At 37.7% G+C, this 25,164-nt stretch overlaps 2 protein-coding genes and 1 long non-coding RNA gene across 49 annotated transcripts in view; 2 read left to right on the top strand and 1 right to left on the bottom strand.

Annotated features, from left to right (window-relative positions):
- Positions 1–3,411: 3,411 nt before the first annotated feature.
- On the bottom strand, positions 3,412–23,017 carry LARP7 (La ribonucleoprotein 7, transcriptional regulator). 26 transcript variants are annotated; one of them, XM_054253036.2, is made up of 14 exons: positions 22,885–23,017; positions 20,835–20,953; positions 16,651–16,854; positions 14,951–15,051; positions 14,791–14,874; positions 14,505–14,669; positions 14,327–14,420; positions 13,904–14,254; positions 13,671–13,815; positions 11,799–11,950; positions 10,915–11,033; positions 8,238–8,397; positions 7,329–7,420; positions 3,412–3,748 (listed from the first exon to the last, which is right to left on the bottom strand). In XM_054253036.2, the coding sequence occupies exons 3-14, from the start codon at positions 16,850–16,852 to the stop codon at positions 3,668–3,670; spliced, it is 1,746 nt and encodes a 581-aa protein (XP_054109011.1). In that variant the 5' UTR covers positions 16,853–16,854; positions 20,835–20,953; positions 22,885–23,017; the 3' UTR covers positions 3,412–3,667. The 26 variants fall into 26 exon arrangements, with proteins under 26 accessions (XP_054109011.1, XP_078222807.1, XP_054109004.1 ...); XM_078366681.1 differs by having other exon boundaries at positions 11,793–11,950; XM_054253029.2 differs by having other exon boundaries at positions 3,412–4,192; positions 11,793–11,950.
- LOC108590829 (uncharacterized) lies at positions 13,901–14,742 on the top strand. Its single transcript, XR_013532986.1, has 2 exons — positions 13,901–14,038; positions 14,492–14,742. It is a non-coding gene; the product is annotated as an uncharacterized LOC108590829 (long non-coding RNA).
- Positions 23,018–23,076: 59 nt separating the features above from the next.
- Positions 23,077–25,164, top strand: part of ZGRF1 (zinc finger GRF-type containing 1) — a 99,030-nt gene continuing 96,942 nt past the window's right edge. For 15 of the 22 annotated variants that reach the window (XM_035293093.3, XM_078366666.1, XM_035293100.3 and 12 more), the window contains exon 1: positions 23,077–23,274. The gene's annotated coding sequence lies outside the window, so the exon portion shown is untranslated. Of the gene's footprint in view, positions 23,316–25,164 lie in introns of all 22 variants that reach the window. The other 7 variants (XM_035293094.3, XM_078366672.1, XM_078366668.1 and 4 more) reach the window with 2 other exon arrangements.

The raw sequence follows: 25,164 nt of genomic DNA on the forward strand, positions 1-25,164 counted from the left end.
AGCTGGGACTACAGGCGCACACCACCATGCCCAGCTAATTTTTGTATTTTTAGTAGAGACGGGGTTTCATCATGTTGACCAGGATGGTCTCGATCTCTTGACCCCGTGATCCACCCGCCTCGGCCTCCCAAAGTGCTGGGATTACAGGCTTGAGCCACCGCGCCTGGCCTCCCGGTCAATATTAAGTTGAATTATATAAAATAAAGTTACATCTTCTGTGTACCTTAACTCGTCTGCTATTTGTGTTAGAACAGACATAATGGATTTTGTATTTTAAATAAAGCACTATAAACTGTACATTATTTGAGCATACTCATTAGATTCAAGCTGTAATTTATCAATTGCATAATGGATTCACTAGTTAACTTTTATTTATTTATTTTTTTGAGATGGAGTTTTACTCTTGTTGCCCAGGCTGGAGTGCAATGGCATGATCTCGGTTCACTGCAACCTATACCTCCAGGGTTTAAGCGATTCTCTTGCTTCAGCCTCCTGAGTAGCTGGGATTACAGGCGCACACCACCATGCCCAACTAATTTTTGTAATTTTAGTAGAGACAGGGTTTCGCCATGTTGGCCAGACTGAGCTCTAACTTCTGACCTTAGGTGATCCGCCCGCCTCGACCTCACTAGTTAACCTCTAGGATATTATGACTAATTAAAAAATATTAATCCAATTTTAGTACATATTTTCTTTACATTAAAATAAAGACTAAGCAGGTATACAATTCAGTAGTTATTTTAAAAATAATTCCACAAAATATTCTTCAAGTATTGAAAAATAATAAACTCCTTAAGTCCTGAGAAATCTATATAGTCATACCGCTAGAAACAGGAAAATACAAATCCAGATATATTTTAAGTCAAAAGATAAAGCATGAGGCTTATCAAATAAATTTGAGGACAAAATAGTTTTTTTTTTTCTTAGCATCAGCTAAGCGTTTTGTAAAGATAAAAGCTTTTAATATTCCCATTTGATTCAGTAACTGTGAGTCAGCATAAGCTATTACAGTAAATACTGCCATTGATTCAAGTTGCACTGTGGTTTCTCCAACTCAGCACTGTCTAATCGAAATATAATGTGAGCTACATGTGCAATTAAAATTTTCTAGTAGCCACATATAAAATCATCCAGAAACAGGTGAAATTATTTTAATAATATACTTTCATACAACAAATTATTGTTTCAATACATATTCAATATGAAAAGATAAATAATTTTTTTCCAATTTTTTTTGAGACGGAGTTTCACTGTTGGTACCCAGACTGGAGTGCAATGGCACTCTCGGCTCACCGCAACCTCTGCCTTCTGGGTTCAAGCAATTCTCCTGCCTCAGCCTCCCGAGTAGCTGGGACTACAGGTATGTGCCACCATGCCCAGCTAATTTTTCTATTTTTTAGTAGAGACGGGTTTCATCTTGTTGACCAGGATGGTCTTGATCTCTTGACCTCGTGATCCCCCCACCTCGGCCTCCCAACGTGCTGGGATTATAGGTGTGAGCCACTGTGCCCAGCCTAATTTTTTTCCAATTCTTCCAAAAAATCTGCATGTATTTTATACTGGTAGCACATTTCCACTCAGACAATGGCCCATAAGGTTTTCTTTGTGAAAGTGATACTGAGCTGCTGGAGGGATTAAATAAAATTGGTTTTGCTTTCTCAGTAAGCGCATTTTGTCAAAAAAGAAATAAAATTCGTTTTGCAGTTAAAGTAGCAAATCCCACTGACAGGTACAAGGATAGGTAGAAAGCAGGCACTTGGGAAAAAAAAAATGTACATACTAAGAATCAGCAACTTGAAAACAAAAACCACCTTTATGCAACTAAATAACATCTGCACTTGGGAAACATCATGAAGCACACATTTGATTTAACTCAATTAAAAAAATATTAAGTAATTACCATGTGCTAAGCACAGTAATTTGGTAAGAATTTACCAAAACGACGATTATAGCTTCAACAGGAACTTGGAAAAGTCACAAAGTAATATGATTTTATTTACAGAATCATCTCCTGTCATCTGGAGTGACTTTTGTCCTATCACTTATATTTACTACAATTACACAGTGTTTACTTGTTCTGTCTTCACCAAGAGACTGTAAATTCAACAGCAAGGACCTTTTCTCTGTATCGCTAATGTTTAAAGAGTCAGTGTCTGATATATACCAGGGACTAAATAAACATTCTTTGAATTAAATGAATTAAAAAATAAATAAAAGAATGAATAGGGTTTCTCATCCCTTGCCTTTTTTGTTCCCAGGACTTAGCACTTTCTAACAAACTAAAATTTATATTTTTTTTACTGTATCTACTCTAGAATATAAACTTCATGAGGGAGGGATATTTTCATTCACTATTTCCAAGTGTTACAATTTCCAAACAGATATTCAATAAATATTTGATGAATGATTATTTTAAAAACTGCTAATGGGAGAATTTCTGGAATTTTATTTGGTTAACATCTTCACGTCGCTTTAAGACATTCCTCACTGACATCAACTGAATTCTTCAAATCTTAATTTACTCCTGATATTCTGGATCTACTGGAGCATCTTTAGTCATAATCCTCAATAATAGGGCTTATCAACTATTTATACATCTTCCTTCTCCATGAAAATGCATTTGCTAGCTTTCCCTGTGGACAGAGAAAAACTTCATGGAGGGGGTGAATGGGAACTTGACATGGTACTTACTTTGGTAGCAATTAGCTGTTGTCACCCCAACCAGTGAGAGAGCCAATCTCCTTAAATATCTGGCGCATAAAAGTGCATAGATTCCTGATTGTAGCCTTGCCATTATCTCTGTTAGGGGTGGCCAAATAAGACCTTCAATTTTGGATAAGGCTGACAGAACCAGAATTTGGTTTGTAGCCCAGTGAAATGAACTCCATGGTTGTCCAGAGTACTCCTTGAGATTTTGATAAGAGATTAAGATGCCAGTCCTGTATGGACCCCGTAAATTCAATTCTGGGAAGGCCTTAAATGTTTCATCCTGTGATTTTCCAGAATAAAATAACAGAGCTCAGTTCTGCCTAAGGTTGATTCCTCTATTTTTTTTTTCTTATGCTCATAGCACCTGGTACATTTTGTCTAACCAAAATAAAACATTTAACTTGATTTATGAGAAATATACTCAATACTTTTAAAATTTAACATTTTAATTAGATATAATTAATATGGTCTATTGTTCAATGGAAGCTCAGATAAGCAAAGTGGAGTGAATACAATGAAATACTAAACATGTCTGTGTAAATCAACATGAAAAGGTATTGAAGGCATTGCAAGTTCCAAACTACTAAGTACAGTGAGAGTTCGCTGTTAAACATTTTTCCAAACTTTATATATATTCATGCAGTGTTATTTTTGCAATGTTTTGTTTTTACAATATAAAAACAAAATCAGCACATTTCCAAGTAATGTTCAAAACACATTTATTTACTAAATCACCTGATATCAACATCTAAGATAATTTCAACAAATACAATGTTTAAGAAAAAAATTGTGATATATAACGTATTTGTCTTAAGAAAAAAGTCTTATTTACAAGTTGAGGAATGAAGGTATTTCTTTTAATTAAAAAAACATTCATTATGCAGTGCTACCACAATAAAAGTGAATATCCCAAGAACAGCTCAAGTATCTAGTGAAGTATTAAGAGGTAAACATTTTTTCAGTCATATTCAGAAAATCTAATGTGTTTACTTGCTTGTTGAGTCTTCGCCAGTCTAATCTTTTCAGCTTTGGTGATTAACTATAGAGAAATAAATCCATAATTAGAATGTAGTGGATAATTAAAAAAAATAAAAAACAAACTATGACTAGAAAAAATTTCACAACTATCAGTTTGAATGAAATTTTTTAAAAGAGAAGATGTCCAGGCTCAGGGGCTCATGCCTGTAATCCCAGAACTTTGGGAGGCAGAGGCGGGTGGATCACCTGAGGTCGGGAGTTCGAGACCAGCCTGACCAACATAGAGAAACGCTGCTTCTATTAAAAATACACAGTTAGTCGGGTATGGTGGCACATTCCTGTAATCCCAGCTACTCAGGAGGCTGAGGGGTATGGTGGCACATTCCTGTAATCCCAGCTACTCAGGAGGCTGAGGCAGGAGAATTGCTTGAACCTGGGAGGCAGAGGTTGCGGTGAGCTGAGATCGTGCCATTGCACTCCAGCCTGGGCAAAAGCGAAACTCCATCTCAAACAAACAAACAAAAACCAAACCAAAACAATGAGAAGATGACAAATGAGACAATTACACTTAGGTCAAATCAATTACAAATCAAATCTGTTATTAAGACTATTTACTATTTCCTATTTCTTAGACCCTTACATAAATTGTTGAATATTTTTAAGAAAGGCAAATGAAATTACACAGAAAAAAAAAGAAAACTGTTTAAAATGTCTACAATATTCCAAAAGCTTCCTTGATTAAAAAATGAAGTTAAAATATTAAGCTTTGGAGTAAATGCAAATCTTTTTCTCTAAAAATATAAATTCTAATGAGTATACATTTAAATAGTTTTAAAGTGTTTGGTGCCATATGGCCATTGGAAGGAATTCACTTTTAGATTAAACTAAAAACCTATTATTAATCAGTGAGGTGAATTAAAATCCAAAGATGTTTAGAACTCTAAATAAATAAATAAATAAATAAATAAAAAGAACTCTATCATACCCATGTTGCTGTTCACAGATCTTTTAAATTCTGCCTTTACCTGTTGGGTATCAGTAATTTGTACAGGAAAGAATTCAAATATGTTTTAAAAGCCAAAGAGAAAAAAGAAAAGCTTCATTCTGTCTCTAGTAGCTGTTACCTATTTTTACCAATGTGCTCAAAATGATAGGGCACACTACAAAGATTTGGGCTAGCAAAATGAGTAGGAGACATCTCTTTTGGCAGACCTTTCTTTCATCTCTATCTTTTGTGAGACATCACTAATTTAATTTACTTGTGTTTAATATATTATTTTAGTTTAGTTTTTTTTTTTGAGACAGAGTCTTGCTCTGTCGCCCAGGCTGGAGTGCAGTGGTGCCATCTCGGCTCACTGCAACCTGTGCCTCCCAGGTTCAAGTGACATGCCTGCCTTGGCCTCCGGAGTAGCTGGGATTACAAGGTGTGTGCCACCATGCCTGGCTAATTCTTGTATTATTAGTAGAGATGGGGTTTCATCATGTTGGCCAGGCTGGTCTCCAACTACTGACCTCACGTGATCCACCCATCTCAACCTCCCAAAGTTCTGGGATTACAGGCATTGGGCTACAGTGCCCAGCCCCACAATGTGAATATTAGGAGTCAGAATTTTTTAACTTTTACTCAATGATGGGCCAAATACAATACTATTGTAGAAACATTGTCATGTCAATAAGGTATTTATGTCACCTTTTTGGCAGATTCATTGATGTTCTACTAGTTTTTTTCTAAGCAATTTCCATTAATTACTAAGACACCCCTAGTACTCCAACTACACTGGTCTTCTAGTCACTGACAGTCTTCCCTTAAGGTCTCTGCATTTTCTTTGCTTCTGCCTGAAAAGCTGTACTTGTAAACTTTACTGGGCCTTTCTCGCTCACTTCCCTATGGTCTTGGCTGTAACATCACCTTTGCAGAGGGCTTTCCGGATAACCTCAGCTGATAAAATGCTCTCCTGCAATACACTTTATTTTTCTGTTTAGTACTGGTCATCACCTAAACTATACTGTTTATCTGTTAGCTTCATGAAAGCAGGGGACTTTGTGATTCACAGCTTTACCCCAGGTTTCAAGAATGGTGCCTAACACAAGGTACTTAAAAAACAGTAGCTGAATTAAGTAGCAAACAAGTAGGCTAAACTAAGTATGGTCTACTCCTTTTTTCCAACAACTTTGCACAGCACTTACTTTGTGAGGTACCTCCGTTTCATTTCATGACAAGAGTCAACTTGCTACTTCCACAGCTACTTAACAAATTGTGCTAACGACAATCCTGATATTATAACTGAGTTGTGTGTTCCACCTCAATTTTAAGAAACTTCCTGGTCAAAGATGAGCTCTTTCTAAATTTCAAAAATGAAAAATCAATGATTTATTCCTAGTTTTAAAAATATATAAAATCTAAATGAAATTTCACACCAATTAGAAGGGTGAGTATTATTTTAAAAAGTGACTTCACTTCAGTTTAGGGATCTGGATTAGTGATTTTAATTTGAATCATCTCAAGCAGGCTTTGAAATTAACACCTCATATCCCTGAAAGAATCCTTAGGAAGCACAGGAGGCTTCCCCATCACAGCAAGTTCAGTCTCCTTTCAAGGAAACAAAATTCACAAAGATGAGTAAGACACCTCCCCACAAATCATGATAAATTCCGGGCAACGGAAGAAAGCTAATGAAAAATACTTGCTTTTTAAGTTAAAAAAAATTTTTTTTTGAAATAAATATGACCCCAAATCAACAAGCTTAATTACAGGAAACAGGACGTTTAAAGTGCTCATCTAACAAAAGGAAGTTCATCTTTTTCGTTTTTATTACACTTTTATAATATACATTTCTAAATTTTGACAACTATAGTTAATATTAGGCATTAGGTACCCTACTTTGTTCCAGGCACCTTAAACTGTACTAACCTTTACATGTCTAATAATTTGTTTTAAAAATAAATTTGGTAGCTCACTAGCAACAATTATTATAAGTTACCGGCATTTTTTTTGGTTATAAAACTATAACCAAAAAAAGAGATAGGGTCTCACTATGTTGCCTATGCTGGAATGCAATGGCTATTTACAGGTGTGATTGCACTACTGATCAGACCAGTATCATTTTAAGTGACAGAAAAACAAAATTACTGAAAGAGGGGCTTGCTTTAAGTTATTTATTTAAGCTTGTTTGTATTATTTACTGACTATCTTAGAGAAAGAAGACTAAAGCTTATCATTGCTATAGGGAAACACTATGCATAAAGTCTCTCAATCTTATCTGTGGAGCCTCAAATCTTTATAAACTACATTCTAAATACACTGTGCTTTTACTAATAATATAATCTTTGTAAAATAATTTACCACCAAACTATAAGATATAGCAGCCAGAAATCAAGACTGTTAAAGTATATCACTTGTTAAAAAGAAAAAGGAAAACTCTACAATTAGGCATCCTTGTGAGATAAGTAATTCAATTTCACACATTTTGAAATCTAGAGAAATGACTTTTCTCTCTCAACCTAAAACATAGTATATACTTGGTAAATCTTTGTTAGGTAATAGCAAAGCCAAGATTATTTTATGACTACCTAGTACTGACTTTGGCATTCAATGTCCAAAGAAGGTATAGTATAAAAAAAAAGAAAAAGAAATCAATTACCTTTTCAGTGCCTCTTTTCTTTTCCCGAGGCTGATTAAGTTTTGCCTGTCTATCAACCAAAATCTTCTGCCAATATCTTTGTTCGTGATCACCTTAAAAACAAACAAAACCTCTGATGGATTAAAAGAACATATCTAAAAAACTATATCCAAGGCATTACATTCTCAATAATAGAACTAGGATAGTTGTTGGATTATATTTAATTCTACTTTATACATATTACAGAACAGAAAACAAATTATTAGTTTCGCCGGGCATGGTGGCTCACGCCTCTAATCCCAGCACTTTGGGAGGCAGAGGCGGGCAGATCACCTGAAGTCAGGAGTTGGAGAACGGCCTGGCCAACATGGTGAAACCTCGTTTCTACTAAAAATATAAAAATTGCTGGGTGTGGTGACTCACACCTGTAATTCAAGTGCTTTGGGAGGCTGAGGTGGACGTATCACCTAAGATAAGGAGTTCAAGACCAGCCTGACCAACATGGATAAAAATACAAAATTAGCTGGGCGTGGTGGCGCAAGATTGTAATCCCAGCTAATTGGGAGGCTGAGGCAGGAGAATCACTTGAACCCAGGAGGTGAAGGTTGTGGTGAGCCGAGATTGCACCACTGCTCTCCAGCCTGGGCAATAAGAGTAAAACTCCATCTCAAAAAAAAAAAAAAAAAAAAAATATATATATATAAATTAGCCAGGCAAGGTGATGCATGCCTGTAATCCCAGCTATTCAGGAGGCTGAGGCAGGAGAAGCTTGAACCTGGGAATTGGCTGCAGTGAAGCTGAGATTGTGTCACTGCACTCCAGCCTGAGTGACACAGCAAGATTTAAAAAAAAAATTACTAGTTTCATTAGCCAAACTGAGAAAATATATTACCCACAATAAGGAAAAAACAAACTTCTATGAAGTTTTACCAGAAAGGATCTCAAGTTTCCAGCAGTGTTTCTTGTTAATTTCTGTATATGCATTTATTACTGCTTGAGCATCCTCAGGAGTTTTAAATCTAGCATGGCATTCTGTATCTCCTTCTAGCAAATCAACATAAAGAACTTCTGAGATTGCTGCCAAAGTATCCTGCATTAGAGTTAAGTAGAAAGATTTAAAATAAAATAAGTTTCACAATAATTCTAAAACGATTCCAATGGTTATGCCAGATTATGTAAATAAACCATTTTGTAGATTAAAGAGGAGCAAATATCCTATATCAAACATTTCTTATAAACCATGTTCTTAAAAATATATTTGAATAAAAAAGAAACCAATTAATGTTAACTCTAATAATTTATTTTCCTTTATTTTCTTTAAATCCCATCCTTCAAATATGAACTAGAATGGGACTATTCTATAAGGACAGCACATTTGTAGAGCAGAAAGCAGAAATAGTGTCCCCCCAACCCCTAAATCAAGAAGGGTTTACATCTGGGATTAGTTAGTATAAGGAATAAAATTAAAAAAAAAAATTAAGAAAGAAGGTTTGTTTTTACTCACCTGTAGAAAATCACTATGTCTTTAAAATATGTGTACAAATCATTCAACTTTTAATAACAACTTATGAAAAAAAGTTTCACCAAACCTAAAAAAAATTATTCGGTTTCCACATTGTTTAAGAGCTCTTACTTTCTGAAAAAAATACCAAAGTAACCTCTTCTAAACAATTTGTGGTCACTCAGCAAAGAAAACCTTTACCTACACTGCCTGCTGTGAGGGCAAATTAACCAGATTCCTGCATTCTTAATCAACTTTTTTTTTTTCCCCAGCAGGCTTTAGAGTATACAATGCATTTATGCAGGAATGTTACACTAATTCCTAATTCATCAACTTCCATTCACACAAAGCTAAAGAAATAACTGGAGATCCCTAAATAGGAGGAAAAAAGTATTATTTATCTTGCCGTCCTTAAGTTTTAACCTAAATTTTCAAGACACAACTAATTTAGATTACTTTCAGATGCTGAATTTTTAGATGTTTGAATTATGGAAAGAATTGAGCAATACCTGGGAGTATTATTTCATCATAGAATAAGAAAAGTTTATTAGTATATAATAAAGAATATATAATAAAATCTGTGAGTCTCTAGAAGCCAGGGACTAGATCTTAACTCATCTTAACACTCAGCAAACTATCAGGAAACAGGCATTTAGTAATTTTACTAAAAATTTTAATTGTTTGCCAAATCAATTATAAAAAAAAACTGCAGAGAAATATATTTGCTAGTCCTTCCAACTTCTTTATCTAGTTTTTAGTATCAAGTTTAGATATAAAGCAAGTAAAAAATTCAGTATTAAATTGGTGAAATTTGACTGTGTTCACTAGCAGTAATGAGTTTCATAACTGACTTTTGAACAGATTCAATTACTACAACTCAAAAGATATTTACTAAATATCCATTATAATGTTGGGCTAATCTCTTGATTTAAAATTCTTAGAATTTAAAACCCATAGAATGACAAATTAGCCTGGTAATCACATGGGCAAGTCAGACAGCTGTAACCACCAGCAAAGCTCAGTTTTTGTTTCAGCAAAATGTAAGTAACTACTTAACTGGATTAATGCAGGGACTGATTTTATGATTTTGGTGATCATAAATGATGAGTTTGTAATTGATACAGTTACCATTTAAATAATAGAAGTTATTTAATAAGTGATTCCAAATAACACTGAGTAATTTTTATATTAAATCTTCTACAATCTGACTAACCACAGCAGCATTTACATCCCTCAATTTTCAGCATTCTCCTGAAATGCAACCTGGTAACAGCAATTTGGGTTTGGCCAAATCCTTCACCAATTTTGGAAAGAGAATCAAAATTTGTGTTTTAGTGACACCTACAAGATTGCAGGATAAGATTGTAGGATACTCCCTATCTGCAGATTCTGATAAGGAGTTCTTACAGATAAAAACCACCTCAATGGTATTCAAGTTAAAACCTGTGACTGATATGAGTCTATGTAAAATCAAAACAATATACTAAGTGATGATGAATATCAGTAAAGAAAATACTTATAAGGATTCACATTTTAAAAGGGTGACAGGCAGGGTTAGGGTAAATAAAATATGGTACTCTCACACAAAAGTATATGATTTCCTTAACAGAAAGAAGTATTGCTATCATTGTAGTATAAAAGGTATAGAAGATAGACTGTATAAAGTGAAAAAAGATGATAAAACCTGTGTGTACAGCAATTCGTAGCACAGTTCTGTATTACAGAACTACGGATTTACTGGTAGTTGCACACATTTTTACAGGTTTTTAGAAGTACTTTATACTTTTCTATAATTAAAATTTTAAACATAATCAGCACATGGATAACACACAACAAAATCAATGTCAATAAAAAGAAGCAAAAGTTACAATTTTCCTATAGAGAAGGATGTTTAAACTGTGCTTACTATAAAACAGATTCAGTGATACCAGATTTTGCTTCAAAATTAAACCAGAGTTACTATGGAATCAAAACTGTACAGGTAGTTTACCACAGAGGTACAAATTCTATTTTAATTTGTTTTGTCTTCCATATTCAAAATATTATCACACAGGGAAGTTAATAAGAAAACAAAGAACAAATGCCCTAGGGGATCAAAATCATTACCCGGACTTGTTTCCTGCCAGGTAGGGGCTCTGTGCTAATGATCTTCACAATCACTCCACTCACGAACTGTGGTCCTGATGCATTAACTTTCTCCTGGGTGCGACACTCTTCACTGCTGGCTGTTGATTAGAAAAGGAAAAAGACCAGGACTTAATCTCTTACACTTAACAATTTAATACATACCACGACTACCTTAGAATAATTTCTGAGGCAAATTTAAATAATTTAAAACGTTTAATTTTAAAATAAGCAATTAAAGGTTATATGTCATACTGTTTATTTCAAAACACTATGAAACAAAATTCAGAAAGTTTTATTATTCTACATTCAAACTGTTACTGCTAGAAGAGCATCCATAAAGCCTTTAAAATAGCCCCTCTGAACACAGGAACAGCAAATTTTGACTCAAAAAAGTTAAAAAAATGTTACAAGATACTGTGTTTTAAACACATTATTATTAAAATATAAACATTTATTTTAATAAGAAATGAGAATTTAAATGCATCCTAATTTTGAATTCCTAAGAATCATGCTTTAACATATTCCTGCTTGTGGTTCATACTACACAACGAAATTACAGGTGAGAAACTACAATCTTCATTCCTGCAAACTTGCTCAATCTACACACTCTGCACTCATCTGATTAATAATGAAAACTGTAGAGAAAACTCTACAGTTATTTTTAAAATTGTTAAAAATTAGCCTTTTAAATATTCTTGTATCTAGAGTAAATCACACATCTGGATAACTTAGCAAATCAAGAATTGTTCTAATAATGACATGGAATAATTAAGTTTTTTAAAATTAAAGTTCATCCTGTAACAATTCAGAGATGGCATTTTCATATATATTATAATGTTGCCAAAACTATCAGTGACCTTTACTTTTTTCATTTTTTATTTCAGTCTTTTGAGGTACTCCACTGTCTGTTTCCATTTCTGACTCCGATTTTATTTGGGATATTGTTTTTTTTAAAGAAGCCATGCTAGCTTTTTGTAGTGCTAAATACTCTTTTTTCAAATCCATCCATTCGCTCCTGCAAGAAAAGAAACAAAATAGTGACAACAGATGACTAAATATAAAAAGTAAACATGGAAATATCTAAATATATACATTCACAATGACTTGGAGCAATTCCTCCTCCCAACTTTCCAGTTTCTTTAAACACAAATTCAAAATATTTCCTGGGTTCTACAGCCATTTAACTAGCAAAAAGGCAAAGGGAGTTCTCTTTCCCCCAAGATTCAGATTAAATGTTTTAAGACGGCCAATTAAATTTTTGAGTTGTCTCAAGTATTTTAATTTATGAAAGTACAATTTCAGCATCAATTTCTTAATTAACTAGTAACATTTACTAGTATCAGTCATCTCTGTGGGAAAAGTGAGAGATTAAACATTTGTTAAACTGCTTCCAATTTGAAAGATAACATTCCTTAGTATTTGTTTGAATCAAAAATAATTTCTAAGTAGAACAAAACAACCCATGGAAGCAATTTATTTATTTACATACATTTAACATGTAGATGTTTCTTCAAACAGCTAGAGTTCCTCAAGATAGAAACACAATGCCTCTCTTAGCTCGGTGGGAGCACTTATTGTTGCCCTAATCTATGCCATCAAACAAGCAGATAGGAGATTTTTTTTTTTTAAAGAGGAAGATATCTTGTGGTAATGGTTTTAGCTGTTAACATTGACATCTGTATACTTTAAAAAAAAAAAAAAAAAAAAAAAAGGATCCAGACCCACCCGGGATCAGACATTCCCTGAGAGCTGATACATTAAAATAACAAAAGGCTCTTGTAATGATTCTCTGAGATAAAAAGGCAAAAGGAATTCAGGAGTTAAGAATAGTATAAATAGAAGTGGCTGAAGTCCCTGCCTTTTACCCTTCTGGAGGAGGACAGGAATCTTTGAAAACTAATTTGGGAAGGTAAAGAATATTTTTTTCTTCAAAGGTATGTCATTTGGTTTTTCTCCATCTCTAACTACTCTCAGGTTCAAAGAAGTTTTACGTGGGTGGGCTCCCTTCAACTTTAACATGGAAGTACTTTCTGTGACTTTAAAAGTAAGTGCTTCCATGTTTTAGTAGAAGTGAATCCAACTTATTTCTCCAAAATAGAACATGCTAACCTCATTCTATTATAGAGGTTGAAGGGTTCCCCTTTGCTTTAACATGGGGGTACCTGCTGTGTGAAACAAAAGTAAGTGCTTCCATGTTTCAGTGGAGGTGTCTCCAAGCCAGCACACCCTTTGTTAATTGTTTTGTTGCTATATTTTAAAGTTATTTAGCTTTTGTTACAGGTTAAAGGATTCTAAGTTTTTCCAAGACTGGGCTCCCCACCACTTAAACGTGGATGTACTTGCTTTGAAACGAAAGAAGTAAGTGCTTCCATGTTTTGGTGATGGTAAGTCTTCCTTTTACATTTTTATAAGCTTTTTAGAAAAGAACTTAATTGTATTAACCGTTTCTCCTATATTTAAGCTTCATTTTGTATTTTAAAGTCTGTTCAGGAACCCCCTCTACTTTAACATGGAGGCACTTGCTGAGACATGACAAAAATAAGTGCTTCCATGTTTGAGTGTGGTGGTTCCTACTTAATCAGCAATTGTGTTAATGCCCACTTTGTGTGCAGTTCATGGCTACAGGCCATTACTGTTGCTAATATGCAACTCTGTTGAACAAAATTGGAATTGCACTTTAGCAATGGTGATGGATTGTTAAGCCAACGACAACAGAATTTAAACCATAGACTTACTTTGATAGTACTCTTAATGGTATAACTTCTTCTCCCATTTTATGTCTCTCTTTATGTTTTTTCTTGTGTTTTCTTTTTGTTTTTAAGAGAGAGCTATCTTTTAGATCTCCAGCATCCTTTTCCTCTTCAGTAGAGATTTCTATATCTTGAAATAAAAAGGTCAGTTAAGACATCGAGCTGCGAAGTGGGTGAAGTAGAAGCTTAATTTATCTAATTAAAACTTGGAGATTTACCTCTATTTTCTTTGGAAAGTTCTGAAGCTTCCTTAACCATGTCTTTCTGAATAATTTTCTTTACTTTCAATCGGGGAGCTAGGGATTCTGCATCTTCAGAGCTACTTCTCTTCCTCTTCCCTGATCTGACTTCAGGTAAGCTGGATACTTCAACTTTATCCCGTTTTTTCTTTTTCTTTGAAGGCTGCTTTTGGGGTTCAGGAGACTCTAGATCAGAGCCCTCAGATGTGGGTCTGGATCTTTTCATTTTACTTAGGCTAGTGTTGCTTGTGTCCATGTTTTCCTCTTTGGGTTGGACATTGTCTTCCTTCTTCATTCGGCCTTTCTTCTTCTTTTTCTTTTTCTTCTCTTCTGTAAAAATGCCATCATTATTAGTTTCATCATACTGCAACTACATCTATTTAAATATTGAAGAATACTCACCCACAGCTCTTAAGGATGGAATGGGTTTATTTTTCACTGTTTTAGGAAATATGCCAGGTTTTCTTGGTGCTTCTTCTGGTGGGTTGTTAAGAAACTGTAATGATTGCAAAAAAGTTTCAGTATTTTGATACTTGTTATTATATTTTCTTTTTTTTTCCTTTTTAGGATCTGGACCTACCTCAATTGCTTTTGCTGCTTGTTCTTTTGTTTCAAATTCTACAAATGCAAATCCTTTCGGATCTCCAGTAGATTTATAATGTGGTATACTTATATAAACCACATTGCCACATTTCCCAAAGACTCTTTCAATCCAACTGTGATTAACATTTTTAGGAAGTAACTCCTAGGATAAATTAGAAGCAACATTAGTTTTTCACAATGCTTATTTTCTGAATGTCAATAAATTTTCATCTTAATTATGCTTCTATGTCAGTTTCTGACTGGGGATCTGGGCTCTTGCTTACCACATACACAGTGCGCTCATCCTCATCCTTTGGTCTTTCCCCCAGAGGTTTTTTTCTCCTGATTCTGGTGCCTTCCAAATCAAGCTTTAAAACAGTACATTACATTAATAAAACTATAATTACGGGATATCATAAAACTCCAGTCATTCTTAATTCTTACCTCTACAACAGCTGAACTTCTCAATGCTCTGGCAATTAACTTCCCATCAGTAGTCAATTTTTTCATTTTGTTAAAAGACACAAGTAGTGATATATCAACATCTAATGAAAATGAAAACAATGATAGTGTTAGTATATCAACAGGTTTAACCTGCCCCTCAGGCTAGACATGGTGGCTCACGCCTATAATTAATTATAGCACTTTGGGAGGCTGAGGCGGGTGGATTTCCTGAAGTTAAGGAGTTCAAGACTAGCCTGGCCAACTTGGTGAAATGCCAACTCTATTAAAAATAAAAAATTAGCTGGGTACAGTGGCAAGTGCCTGTAATCTCGGCTACTCTGGAGGCTGAGGTAAAAGAACTGTTTGAACCTGGGAGGTGGAGGCTGTGAGATCGTTGCCATGAGATCACACTACAGTACTCCAGCCTGCGAGACAGAGGGACACTTCATGTAGAAAAAACAAAACCCTCCTGCCCCTCCGTGCCATTTAGCATTATTAAGTATATTGTGTGTGGGGGGTAGTTTAGTATAAGGTCTAAAATGGCACTGCATATTTGGCAGACCTAAAATGTCACATTTTAGTGTATGTGATTGGATATTAAGATTTAAACAAATTATTGCTTAGTAATATCTAGACATTCTAAGAGGATATCTGGATCCCATTCTCTTAGTTGGAATGAGTGAACAAGTGCATTCCAGCCTCAGGAAAAAAAATCTTGCCTCAAAAAAGTTTTTTTAAAGAGGGGAAAAAACGACATTGAACTAAAGTATAGCACTGTCATCTCCAGTTACACATGATATATGATTACTGAAGCAATGAAACCCCAAAATACTTAAAAAGATAAGCTTTGATTTGAAATTGCTTATTTAATATAGCCTAAACTCTTATCAACAGTCTAAATATTTAGAAGGTTGTCATTCACTAAATTAAAACAGATTACAAGAAACATTCACAGAAATGAATATATACACTATAGAATACACTATTTTATGGCTGGGCGTGGTGGCTCATGCCTATAATCCCAGCACTTTGGGAAGGCGAGGCGGGTGGATCACGAGGTCAAGAGATCAAGACCATCCTGGTCAACAAAGTGAAACCCCATCTCTACTAAAAATACAAAAATTAGCTGGACATGGTGGTGCATGACTGTAGTCCCAGCTACTCGGAAGGCTGAGGCAGAAGAATTGCTTGAACCCAGAAGGCGGAGGTTGTGGTGAGCCGAGATGGTGCCATTGCACTCCAGTCTGGGTAACAACAGCGAAACTCCATCTCAAGGAAAAAAAAAAAAAAAAAAAAAAAAAAGCAGCACTATGTTAGGCTGGGCATGGTGGCTCATGCCTGTAACCCCAGTATTTTGGGAGGCCAAGGCAGGCAGATCATGAAGTCAGGAGTTCGAGACCAGCCTGGCCAACAGTGAAACCCCATCTCTACTAAAAATACAACAATTAGCTAGGCATGGTGGTGTGTGCCTGTAGACCCTACTAGGGAAGCTGAGGCAAGATGATTGCTAGAACCTGGGAGGCGGAGGTTGCATGAACTAAGACTGCATCACTACACTCCAGCCTGGGAAACAGAGCAAGACTCCGTGTCAAAGAAAAAAAAAAAAGAATATACTACTTTATAAGTAAATTCAGAGGCAACCATTAAATTCAGAGGCAACCATTATCCACAAGTTGGTCCCTTTACTGAAGCAAACTTACATCCATCTCTAGATTTTTCTATCTGTTCTCGAAGAAATCTATCCTTGTGAAGATTTGCATCCCCAAACCAGAAGTCCACTTGCTTAGCAATATCTGCAAGCACCTGTTTAACTCGTGATCGTTTCTTTTTTTCAACTTCTTTTTTCTTTTCAGTGCTTTCTTCTTCCATTATCTTTTCTTGATTTCCACTTTCAGTTTCCATTCCTGTGCATTATAAGAAAAAGAGGTAAATATTTAAATCAGCAAAACAGCAAATATAGTTTAATTTAGAGTAGCCTTTAATTGTCTGAGAGAATAATGGTCTCATCATTTGGCTGTCAGAAGACAAAAGGAAAATTTATTTTTATATTTAATAATTTAAATTATAAAATAATTTACCTCCTATGTTAGAAATCGCAGCTTTAGTTTTTTTCCACCTTTTAAATTGCAGGGCCAGATTATTCTAGTATAACATAACAACTATGCGTTTATCTCACTAAGCTGTACTTTTAAGCCAGTAAATGAAAAGTGTAAGATTAAGCAACCTGGATATTTTCCATCACAACCACCACCCTCCCCCACCAAATAAGTTTTATTCACTTTTCTTTTTTTGAAATGAAGTTTCATTCTTGTTGCCCAGGCTGGAGTGCAATGGTGTGATCTTGGCTCACTGCAACCTCCGTCTCCTGGGTTCAAGCAATTCTCCAGTCTGAGCCTCCTGAGTAGCTGGGAATTACAGGTGCCCACCACTACACCCGGCTAACTTTTGATATTTTTGGTAGAGATGGGGTTTCACCATGTTGGCCAGGCTGGTCTGGAACCCCTGACCTCAGGTGATCTACCTGCCTTGGCCTCCCAAAGTACTGGCATTGGCCGGTGTGCCCGGCCTATTCAGATTTTTAATATTATAACCTTTATGGGACAAAATAAAAATAAACTGATTATTGATTTTGATTTTTAAAATGTTAATTTATGCTTTCTAGAGGCAGAAATTTCTTTTTTTACTTTTTTTTTAATCTTTTTTTTTTTTTTTAGATGGGGTTTCACATGTTGGTCAGGCTGGTCTTGAACTCCCAACCTCAGGTGATCCGCCTGCCTTGGCCTCCAAAGTGCTTGGATTATAGGCCTTAGCCACCACGCCTGGCCTCTTGGGCAGCAATTTCTAACCCCCTCCTTCCTCAAGTTACTTTGCATAGCTCTTCCCCTTTGCTTTGTCAGCTCCAGTCATACTGTCCTTGTTGTACTTCCTGAAACTCACCCAGCAAAATCTATCAGGTCTAAACCTGTTCTTGAAACACATATCCCCAGCGATAACAGCTTGCTCTCCTACCTCCTCAAGTGCCTATTTAAAGGTCACCTCTTTGAAGTCTCCTCCCACAACCATATTTAATAATGCAAATTTCTGGACACATACATGGTAACTTCCATGTCTTATTTTCGTCCATAGCATTTATCATCTAACATTACTACAACTACTTTGCAATTCATTTTCTTTCCTAGAATGTAAGATCAATGAAATCAGAGATTTTTGTCTGTTTTGTTTACTGACAGATTGTCAGTCCCTGCCACAACAGTCCCTTAAAAATCTGTTGAATAAATTGTGCCTACATTTTGTTGAATGAATTGAATCACTTGAGGTATATGAGCAAAGGATCCGGTCTGGGATAACACAGCCTGCTTGAGAATAACCTCAGTCTCCCATAATACAGTCTTCTTGGAAACTGGAGAAACCAATGGGGAGTGTTGTATCTGTTTCCCATGTTGTACCTGGTTTGGAGCAGCTATTGAATGACATGGAGGCCTTATACCTATGTGACCGGAACAACAGATTGACAGGCAAAAGGTGTTAAAGCTTTTATGTGTCAAATTATCCTAAACACACCTTGGTCCTTATCTAGGGAAGCCATACATGCCTCTTGTGGGTAAATGGGAGAAAAAAGAAACGAATCTGGGTAATTGCTAGATATAATGGCTTGGCCATTGCTGGGATGAAGAAGCTATATCTACCCTATCTTTTGCCTTGTATCTTTCTTTGGTAAACATAGTATTTGAATCACTTGAGTCTGATAGCTGGTAAGAGGGTCCAAAGCCCTTAATGCATTTCACCTCAAATCTCCAACTAAACATGCATTCTCATCAACAGAAGGACATTTTGGCATTTTAGAACAGGCTTCAGTAGATCAGTCAAGCACCAAGTTTGAAGATATCCAAGTAATATCATATTTAGGTGATGCTAATTTAAGACATAAAACACAGCTACAGGTCAGAATAATAGAAAAACAATCAGGTGTCATTAAGTACCACATAACCACGTTCTTCACCTAATGGTCTTACTTCAACCCATTCTGTCAGGCTTTCCTCTGCACCATTCTAGAGATACTGCAAAGTCCTCAATGGGCTTGGTCTACTTGACCTCTCAGCAGCAAATGCAGTTGGTAACTTCCTCCTTGAAAATACTTTCTTCGGCTGGTCATGGTGGCTCACACCTGTAATCCCAGCACTTTGGGAGGCTGATTACAGATGCCTGCCACCATGTCTGGCTAATTTTGTATTTTTAGTAGAGATGGGGTTTCACCATGTTAGTCAGGCTGGCCTTGAACTCCTGACCTCAGGTGATTCACCTACCTTGGCCTCCTTCAACTTATTTAAGGATGCCATATTCCACCAAAAATTAACCAATCAAGCTATTTATTAGCTGTGTGGATTTTGAGGAAGTTACACCATCTCTCTGTGGTCTATAAAACATGGATAAAAATCATACCTATGTAATAGTCGTCAGCATTAGCCAAAATAATGAAAATAAAGTACTTCAAATTGCTGATACACAGAACACAATAAGTAACCATTATTCTATTCAATCTGTTGTTAAATCTTATCAGTTTGACTTTTGAAATGGCTCCTCATCTCCATCCAGTGTTTTCTGCAACTACTGTCACTAGAATATGGCCACAGTTTATAAACTGTTCTGTAAGTCATCTGTTCTCAGCAGGAGCCTATGTATAACCCATCTAAAATACAGACTTGGTTTTGTGATGCTTATGTCAAAACATGCAACATTTGAAATTCCTAAGCACCTTCCTGTAACATAATACACAATTTAAGAAAACATTGCTTAAAAAAAAAGTAACATTTTACTGGAATAAAAGTTACCATGTAACACCACCAGTTACTTTATATACATTTTTGTAAATCCTCACAATCCCACAAGGTAGCAGTTTCTTCCTTTTTTTTTTTTTTTTTTTTTAGACACTGTCTTGCTCTGTCACCCTGGGTGGAGTACAGTGGCACAATCTTGGCTCACTACAACCTCCGCCTCTGGGATGCATGGTTAATTTTTGTACTTTTAGTAGAGACAGGGTGCCATGTTGGTCAGGCTGGTTCTTCCATCTTCTTAAGACTCAAAGGTTAAGTCACTTGGTCAAAGCTAGCTAAGTAAGTTGTCTCAGGTATGTTTGATCCCAGATTGTCTACCTTCTGGTAGAATTTCCTGCAATTTATCACCATGGACTCTATGTTCTGACTCAAAATTTTTTTTCAATTTTTTTTTTAAAGACGAGGTTTCACCATGTTGGTCAGGCTGGTCTTGAACTCCAGACCTCAGGTGATCTGCCCAGCTTGGCCTCCAAAGTGCTTGGATTACAGGCGTGAGCCACCACGCCCGGCCTGACTCAGGAATTCTTAACCTGAAGTCCATGTAACTTTGGACAAGAATTCTTGGGGGCTCCATTAAACTGTTAAATGATACACATTAAAGATAAGGTTAAAAAAAAAGACTCTTGTACAAATATAAAATGAATTCATGGTAAAGATTTAAGGACAGTCATGGGTTGCATAATGACAGGGACACATTCTGAGAAATGCATAGTCAGGTGATTGTGTAAGTACATCACAGAGCGTGCAGTTATTCTATGATATATTCACACAAACCTAGGTAGTATCAGCTACTACACACTTACAATTTTATGGGACCACTGTCATACATGTGGTCTGTCATTATGTAGTGCCTGACTGTAAATGAGGAAACCAGTTAAGTGTTAAAAACCAGTTCAGGCTGGCTGTGGTGGCTCACAGCTGTAATCCCAGTACTTTGGGAGGTCGAGGTATGTGGATCACCTGAGCTAGGAGTTCAAGACCAGTAGGACCAACATGGAGAAACCCCATCTCTATTAAAAATATAAAAATTAGCTGGGCATGATGGCACATGCCTATAATCCCAGGTACTCAGGAGGCAGAGGCAGGAGAAATGCTTGAATCCAGGAGGCGGAGGTTGCGGTGAGCCGAGATTTCAAGATTGCACTCCAGCCTGGGCAACAAAAGCAAAACTCTGTCAAAAAAAAAAAAGCAGGTACATAATTAGAAACGTTGAAATAAATATTAATAAATACTAGTCAGGACAATAATTAATTGCATCTTTATTGGACAAACCTAATTTCCGTATTGCTTTCTACAGCTTAAACAGTTGTAAAATAGTTAAAAGATTATACATAGATAACCTGGAAAAGTGAGCCTGACACCAAGACATTTGTGTGTGTGTGTTTGCTATTTAAAAGTATTTCGTGGCCAGGCGCGGTGGCTCAAGCCTGTAATCCCAGCACTTTGGGAGGCCGAGGCGGGTGGATCACGAGGTCAACAGATCGAGACCATCCTGGTCAACATGGTGAAACCCTGTCTCTACTAAAAATTACAAAAAATTAGCTGGGCACGGTGGCGCGTGCCTGTAATCCCAGCTACTCAGGAGGCTGAGGCAGGAGAATTGCTGAACCCAGGGGGCGGAGGTTGCGGTGAGCCGAGATCGCGCCATTGTACTCCAGCCTGGGTAACAAGAGCGAAACTCCGTCTCAAAAAAAAAAAAAAAAAAAGTATTTCATAATTTTTTCTGAGGAAATTATAGGGATTCTTGCTGTTGTCACCCAGGCTGGAGTGCAATGGTGCGATCTCAGCTCACTGAAACCTCTGCCTCTCGGGTTCCAGCAATTCTCCTGCTTCCGCCTCCCGAATAGCTGAAGTTACAGGTGCCCGCCACCACACCCCCAACTAATTTTTGTATTTTTACAAAAAGGATGGGGTTTCACTATGTTGGCCAGGCTGGTCTTGAACTCCTGACCTCAGGTGTTCCACCAGCCTCGGCCTCCGAAAGTGCTGGGATTACAGGCGTAAGCCACCGTGTCTGGACTAAAATGTTTGTTTTGTTTCGAGACGGAGCCTCGCTTTGTTGCCCAGGTTGAAGTGCAGAGGCACGACCTCGGCTCACTGTAATCTTCGCTCCCTGGGCTCAAGCGATTCTCCTACCTCAGCCTCCTAAGTAGCTGAGACTACAGGCATGCATCACTGCTCTTCGCTAATTTTGGGGTTTTTAGTAAAGACGGGGTTTTGCTATATTGACCAGGTGGTCTCGATCTCCTGTGATCTGCCCGCCTTGGTCCCCCAAAGTGCTGTGATTACAGGCGTGAGCCATCGTGTCAAGCCTCGAAAATGTTTTAACAGGTGAACATGTATGTTTTCCTGAGAAACTAATCCATAACGTTTACTATGTTTTCAAAAGAAGTGTGCCAAAAACAGGTTAAGAATCATTGCTCTAGTCACTGCCTACAATTCAAATCCTTCAACACTAAGTGGCCTGGGTCTTTTACCTTGTCTGAATTTTCTCAATTTCCTTATTAGATTTTCAAGATCCAGGTTAAATGGCAGCTTACTCTTTGAGGTCTTCCACCACCATGTGGTCTCTAATTAATTGCCTCCTCATTTGTTTTCTCTAAGTTTCTTTACTAACGCACTCTGCATACCGTATCTAGCATTTATTGTTAGTTCCCTTCCATAACTGGACTTTTAACGCTTTGAGGACGATGGCAGAGTCCTGCAAACGAAGATGATAATTTTAGAATATAAATCCTCACGTTCGTTATCCTCTGGCAGCCATAGCTCAGCTCCGATTTGCGAAATAAGGCACTCTCTTTACTGACTACTGCTTCTGTCGGCATCCGTATTTCCGCACGGACGCCGTCAGTTGCTCGGCGCGCCCCAAACCTCCCCACGCAGGGTCCCTAAGCGCCCCCACTCTCGGAAGACGGGAACTACAAATGCTGCCGGAGGACTTTGGCGCGTGCGCATAGAGAACTTGGCCAAGGAACTGATGGGAGCGCGTGAGGGGGGCGGGGTAAGAAGGACAACAGATGATAGAGTAGACCGCGAGAAAAAGAACGGAGTTATTTCGAGTTCGCGCAAGCTGAGCGACCATATAGGCCGCCTGTAACTTACTCCGTTCAACTCCCAAAATAAAGGGTCAAGTACTGCGGCCTTCAGTTCTTTCAGCCTCCCGATCCCGACAGTCTTGGTTACTTTCGCGTCATAGGACAAGCGACAGCGTTCTTCGGTCCCAGTCGAGAAAGACAGGCCCGGACGCAGTGCGCGCGCCACCTACGTCACAGGCGAGGTGGTTTCCGGGAGGGCGGGGCATCGGAGAACGCGGCCGGCTGAGGGGCTCAAAGCCGAGGAAGAACATGATTGGCGGGTTGAAAGTGTCGGTTTTTGGCTGAGACAGAGGTGGGCGGGCTAAATCTTGGGTCCTCATCTGGTACGGTCCCGTGTTAATGACGTCACACTGTTTCGCGGGAGAAATTCGAAAGTGGATTTTGTGGAATTTGACAGGTGAGGTGAAGGTGTTACTCGGGATTTCCTAGGAATGAAAGGTAAATAGGCAGGGAGACTTGGGGGATTTGGGGCGAAGGGACGAAAGACTGCTCCATAAGAGAACCGGGAGGGATACTATTTGGAACCATGATTATGGTGATCGCAGCTGCTCGAACTGCTTGTAAAAAGTTGTGCCTCTTGTTCACCGCTTTTCCCAGGGCCTGCTTTGCAATTTCGAGTGTGTATGAGGACCAAAGAGGGCTTTGCTGTTTGTATTTGGGACCGAGAAAGGATCAAATCTCCATTGTCATTTGGTGACACAGGATTATGGTTATTAGAATCTTTGAAAATGAGATGTGGGTTTTCTTTTTGAGACTGAGCCTTGCTCTGTCTCCCGGACTGAAGTGCAGTGGCGCGATCTCGGCTAACTGCAAAACTTCCACTTCCAGTGTTCAACCAATTCTCTGCCGTCCCCTCCCGAGCAGCTGGGATTACAGGCCCCTGCCACCACACCCGGCTTATTTTTGTATTTTTAGTAGACACGGAGTTTCACCATGTTAGCCAGGCTGGTCTCGAACACCTGACCTCAGGTGATCTACCTGCCTTGGCCTCCCAAAGTGCTGGCATTACAGGCCTGAGCCACTGTGCCTGGCCTGCACTTCACTCCTTAATTGCATTAGAGCGCCCTCATCAGGCATATCAATTCCTGTTTGGGAAGACCTTCATTGGCCTTCCCTTGACTAATAGTTACTTCAGCTTACAACTTAGATTTTACTTCCTTGAAGAAGGCTTGTTTGATGATCAACACCAAGCCAGGTGCCCTTCCTGTGCTTACTCCTGCCATATTTTATTAAAATTACTGTTTATCACTCTGCCATACTGAAATTCGTTGAGATGAAGTATAGAGATTCCATTTAAATATTTTAGCCTAGCATAATGTCTGGCACGTCTTAATAAATATATATAACTTATAAATAATATGTAAGTGGCATATTTTATATGTCTAAAGGAGGAACTGAACTCAAATTACACATGATAGCTTTATTGAATCCTTCTAGGTTTTTTAGATCTGTATTCTCAAACTTTTTATTTGAGACAGAGTTTCGCTGTTGTTACCCAGACTGGAGTGCAATGGCACGATCTTGGCTCACCGCAACCTCCGCCTTCTGGGTTCAAGCAATTCTCCTGCCTCAGCCTCCCGAGTAGCTGGGACTACTGGCGCGCACCACCATGCCCAGCTAATTTTTGTATTTTTAGTATCAACGGGTTTCACCTCGGTGACCAGGATGGTCTTGATCTCCTGACCTCGTGATCCACCTGCCTCAGCCTCCCAAAGTGCTGGGATTATAGGTGTGAGCCACCGCGCCCGGCCTGTATTCTCAAACTTGAGATTCCATCACCATCACTTGGAGGGCTTCTTAAAACACAGACTGTTGGGCCCCAAGCCTAGACTTTCTGATTTAATAGGTCATTTCTTTCTTTTTTTCTTTTTTTGAGACGGAATTTCATTCTTGTTACCCAAGCTGGGGTGCAGTGGCGTGATCTTGGCTCACTGCAACCTCCGCCTCCCAAGTAGCTAGGATTCCAGGCACGTGCCACCACACCTGGCTAATTTTTGTACTTTTAGTAGAAACAGGGTTTCACCATGTTAGCCAGGCTGGTCTGAACTCCTGATCTCAGATGATCTGCCCACCTCGGCCTCCCAAAGTGCTGGGATTACAGGCGTGAGCCAGATGATACTGTTGGTCCAGGGGTCACATCTTTAGCACCACTTTAGGAACAAAAAAAGAGAATACGTCTCTTTGGCATTTCTGTTTACTTCTTCAGGTCACCATCAGTGATTTTAGATTTCCAAATTTTCCCATAATAACAATTTTGTCCAATAGCATAGCATGACTACAGTAACTG

Source organism: Callithrix jacchus, chromosome 3 (genome assembly GCF_049354715.1).
Source record: "Callithrix jacchus isolate 240 chromosome 3, calJac240_pri, whole genome shotgun sequence".
Taxonomy (NCBI): Eukaryota; Metazoa; Chordata; class Mammalia; order Primates; family Cebidae; genus Callithrix; species Callithrix jacchus.

Bases quoted from the DNA above. Each gene is read 5' to 3' on its own strand.
- LARP7 (XM_035293102.3), bottom strand. From the start codon at position 16,852: ATGGAAACTGAAAGTGGAAATCAAGAAAAGATAATGGAAGAAGAAAGC. The intron at 13,816-13,903 runs GTAAATCTCCAA...TTTTATTTCAAG, and splicing joins ACTTTCCAAAGAAAATAGAG to ATATAGAAATCTCTACTGAA. The intron at 11,951-13,670 runs GTAAGTCTATGG...CTTTTCTTGCAG, and splicing joins CCATTAAGAGTACTATCAAA to GAGCGAATGGATGGATTTGA.